Genomic DNA, 4,433 nt, shown 5'->3' on the forward strand with positions numbered 1-4,433 from the left:
AATCTATGACAATATAGAAGGGAAAATGTGAAATGCAGGCATATGAGATGTTTAGAATTTAAACATTACCAGAAACAGTTTAAGAAATTGTTTGTCTTTGTTTTATGACCATTATGTTGTCATCAATAGAAGAACAGAAATCAACATTTACATAAATGTCATGACATTTCTATAAATTTGATCTCTTTTCCTCTGTCTAGTATGTAAAATCGGAGAAAAGGTACTCCATTGTCTAGTTTGCATTACAATTTAAAATTATATGCCATACATTTGATAATAGGGCAGTAATACCAGTGTTATTAAACTTGACAACAATATTTTGATATGTTTGAAAATTTCATTCATTTTGAGTCCATATATGATTGGATTTAAAAGAGGATGGAATAAAATTGACTGAAACGTCAATGTCAAACGAAGAGTTTTGGATAGATCAGAATCCAGTCGAACTATAATTATATCAAAGAAAATAAAACAGGAAAAGTTGATTAACACCAGCAGGTGGGGTAAACATGTCTTTACAGCTTTTTTCCTCACTTCTCTACAACAATGGTAAGATATTCTAAGAATCCTGATGTATGTAAAAAGTATGAAAAGCAAAGGTAGAAAGGCAATGTTTATCAACATGACCACACCATATATAGATATTGCGACCGAGGGCACACACTGAAGCTTGTAAAGTGAATTATTACAAAAAATTCCTGTCAGGGTAAAGCTACAGAGTTTGACATTCGAATACAACACACCCATCACTGAGGTTTCAAAAGCAGGTATAAGCCAAGCTAAAATCAGACATACATAAATAGTTATTCTATTCATAATAAATGGATATTGCAGGGGTTTACATATAGACACATACCTGTCATATGCCATTGCTGCCAACAGTAAAAAGTCTGAACCAACCGAGGTGTAATATGACAAACTTTGGAAAAGACAGAGTGGATATGATATCATCTGTTTTTCAGACAAAACATCAGATAAGAGCTTTGGATAGATAATCATGCTGTAAAGAACAGAGTTGATTAACAAAGCTGCAATAAATATGTACATTGGCTCGTGAAGGTTTTCATGAGTCCAGATAAGGAAAACTATAGTGGAATTAAAGCAGAGTATCAGAATATAAAGTGTAAATATGATCACAAAATAAAGATACCTGTATTTGTGCAATTCTGCAAACCCACCTAGAGTTAACAATGTTACATTTAATTCAACATCCATTCAATTAACAAAAATGTTATTTACTATACAACTAGATGACATAAATGGTATTCATTAAAAAACAAATGAAAAGACAAGTCTTAATGTATTTGTTACAACACACTCTGCTAGGCGTCAGGGGAGGAGTAACATAAACAAGCCCCCCACACAAACTGAGTAAAGTAAAAAGTTTTAATTTCAAACTTTAAACAGAAAACCGACAGGGCTGTTCAACAGACCACTGGGCATATAATTATTACATAAAGAACAAACGAAACAGTCACGCGTAAAAGCTAAGGATTAACTAAAGCAGGCTGGCAGCACACAAAATAAAAGCTAAGGGTAACTAAGGCAAGCCAGCATCACAAAACTCTAATGAAACTAAGTTCAGCTGTATATCAGGTTTAAACAAAGAGCAACACAGCAAACAGGTTTAACAAACAAGATTCACATGCAGAGCAGACGAGAAGGACACTGCATGTTCACTTCAGAGCAGCAGTTCCCCCTAGTGTGAAGGATCTTCAGCCTTTTATACTCCCAGGTGCAGACAATCAGCCAGTCAATTGGTCATGGAGTGGTCATGGGATCTCCAGGCAGCCAATCGTCCGCGAGGTCTGGCACACTGTGATCTGCATAAAAGAAGGCTGGCACAGGACTCCCAGCAGCCAGTCATCCACGAGTCCTGGCACACTTAGATTTGCATAAGCACAAAAGGGTAGTCTCACTCTCTCCAAGGCCCAGGGCCGTAACACCACTCCCCTTAAAATACAAGACTACGTTTTGTATATACAGATTTCAATATTCATGACAGACAACAAAACAAGTCATACTCACAACCGGGAGAGGCCATCAGCTAGTACATTTTCTGATCCTTTTATATGCCAAATCTCCAAATTGTACTCTTGCAGCAGCAAGCATCGCCAAATAAATAGGGGTACTCATGGACCAAATTAGCTATGTCTTCTTGTTGCTCGGAATGATTTTAACACTTCAGAGTAAGGCAAGCGGGGCTTAGAACCACTGGAGTCATTCAGTTTTAAACCATCAGCCTCGTCTGTGCTTTTTACCTCTGAGTGACTGAAGACGGCCACAGGAGCACAGCTCCCAGTGGGTTTTGGTTAGGGTCGGGAGTGGTATAACTTTAACATGATTATATGGCAAACACAGGTTTTGTGTCTTCGATTCGGCGTGCTGATTATGTAATCAGTTTCTCCTACTTGTTCGTGTACCTCATAAGGCCCCTCATACTCAGCAGAAAGAGATGATCCGGGGACAGGGAAGAGGACAAGTACTTCATCTCCTGTCTGGAATTGTCGTTTGACAGCAGCCTTATCATAAGCGTGTTTCATTTTTCCTTGTGAAACAGTGAGGTGCTGCTTAGCCAGAGCATTAGCCTGACTCAAACGCTCACAGAAATCCTGCACATACTTGGTCACTCCCACTCTAGGGCTCCCTTCCTGGATCAAATTTCTCTTTCATTGATTTAAGCGGGCCACGAGGCGTGTGGCCAAACACTAGTTCAGAGGGACTGAACCCGAGTGACTCTTGGACAGCTTCGCGAGCAGCAAACAACACAAAGGGAATCCCTTCATCCCAATCCACTTTGGCCTCTAAGCAATACTTGCGGAGCATGGCTTTTAAGGTTTGATGCCACCGCTCTAAAGCTCCTTGGGATTCTGGGTGATAGGCAGAAGACACAACCTGTTTGATTTGTAGGTTTTTAGCTACTTGCTTGAATCATTTAGATTGAAAGTTAGAACCTTGATCTTTTATGACAACTTTAGGCAGTCCGAATGTAGAAAAAACTTAGTAAGGGCTCTCACAACAGACCTTGCCGTAATTTGTGCAGTGGAATAGCCTCAGGGAAACGTGTAGCAGCACACATAATGGTGAGTAAATATTGGTTTCCTGACGTTGTTCTTGGTAGTGGACCTACTTAGTTTACTATGACGTGATCAAATGGTTGATCGACTACTTGGATGGGACATAATGGTGCAGGGGGTATAACCTGATTTGGTTTACCCTCAAGTTGACACATATGGCAACTACGGCAGAAAGCAGCCACATCACGTTTCATGCCAGGCCAGAAGAAGTGTTTTAATAGTAACTGATACGTTTTTTTGATGCCTAAATGTCCTGACCACTGGCTTTCACGAGCAAGCGCCAGGATCTTTGACCGATACAGCGTGGGTATGACAATCTGCTTAACCTTACTCCAGTCCACACTCCTAGCACCCAATGGAAACCATTGACGTATTAGCACAGCTTGTTCTATGAAAAAGGCTTGTTGCTCATTCTTAGCTTGCTCAGCACTTACCACATACTTAAAACATCGCTGCAACGATTCATCAGCCAACTGGGCCGCCGACAGATTTTCTCTGGTTAAAGGCAGTGGTATTTCTTTTACAGATGGACTAGGCTCCTCAGGGTTTACCAAGTCTGGGGAAGACAAAACATTGTTGTTGTCAGGTAATGTGGCACCCTCCTCAGAAAATGAGGACATCAACACAGAATCAGCGAGGGTAACGTCACCATCTTTACGGGCTTGGGCACGAGTAACCACACAGGCTGGGTACAGCTTTGGGGTCACAGAAATATCTGGGGCATTAGAACTGAAGGGCTTATCCAGCACCTCCAGACTAGGACGCACTAATTCGCCCGTAATATCATTTCCTAGCAACATGGCCACCCCCTCTATTGGTAAGGACGGACATACTGCGACAGGGAAAAATCCCGTAACGAGTTCTGATTTGATATAGACCTGGTGAACGGGTCTGGGAGCATAACCCATCTCTATTCCACGCAGCACAACATTAAAGCCGCATGCACTGTCTGCTGAGAAAGGTAAAGCACTAGAAAGGATTAAGGTCTGAGACCCTCCGGTGTCTCTCAGTATGCGCTTCGAGTAATGAACCGTTTTTCAATACAAGCCTCAGTGCTTCAGAAAGCTTCATTTGGCCATCACTACCGACAGGGCTGTTCAACAGACCACTGGGCATATAATTATTACATAAAGAACAAACGAAACAGTCACGTGTAAAAGCTAAGGGTTAACTAAAGCAGGCTGGCAGCACACACAATAAAAGCTAAGGGTAACTAAGGCAAGCCAGCATCACAAAACTCTAATGAAACTAAGTTCAGCTGTAAACAAAGAGCAACACAGCAAACAGGTTTAACAAACAAGATTCACATGCAGAGCAGACGAGAAGGACACTGCATGTTCACTTCAGAGCAGCAGT

The 4,433-nt window shown here is 41.2% G+C and overlaps 2 protein-coding genes across 2 annotated transcripts in view; both read right to left on the reverse strand.

The window, feature by feature from the left end:
• Positions 1-255: 255 nt before the first annotated feature.
• On the reverse strand, positions 256-1,215 carry LOC102192741 (olfactory receptor 6N2-like). Its single transcript, XM_005745320.1, has one exon. It carries the CDS (start codon positions 1,213-1,215, stop codon positions 256-258), a length of 960 nt encoding a protein of 319 aa, XP_005745377.1.
• Positions 1,216-1,772: 557 nt separating this feature from the next.
• LOC102193029 (olfactory receptor 6N2-like) overlaps positions 1,773-4,433 on the reverse strand; it is a 3,994-nt gene continuing 1,333 nt past the window's right edge. The window contains exons 2-5 of the mRNA XM_013913874.1: positions 3,727-3,909; positions 3,519-3,633; positions 3,336-3,422; positions 1,773-1,884 (exon numbers count right to left, since the gene is read on the reverse strand). Of these exons, the coding sequence (XP_013769328.1) occupies positions 1,773-1,884; positions 3,336-3,422; positions 3,519-3,633; positions 3,727-3,909 (497 nt within the window). The remainder of the gene's footprint in view (positions 1,885-3,335; positions 3,423-3,518; positions 3,634-3,726; positions 3,910-4,433) is intronic.

The sequence above is a fragment of the Pundamilia nyererei genome, unplaced genomic scaffold (assembly GCF_000239375.1).
Source record: "Pundamilia nyererei isolate P.nyererei 1_Seehausen unplaced genomic scaffold, PunNye1.0 scaffold00157, whole genome shotgun sequence".
Lineage (NCBI taxonomy): Eukaryota > Metazoa > Chordata > Actinopteri > Cichliformes > Cichlidae > Pundamilia > Pundamilia nyererei.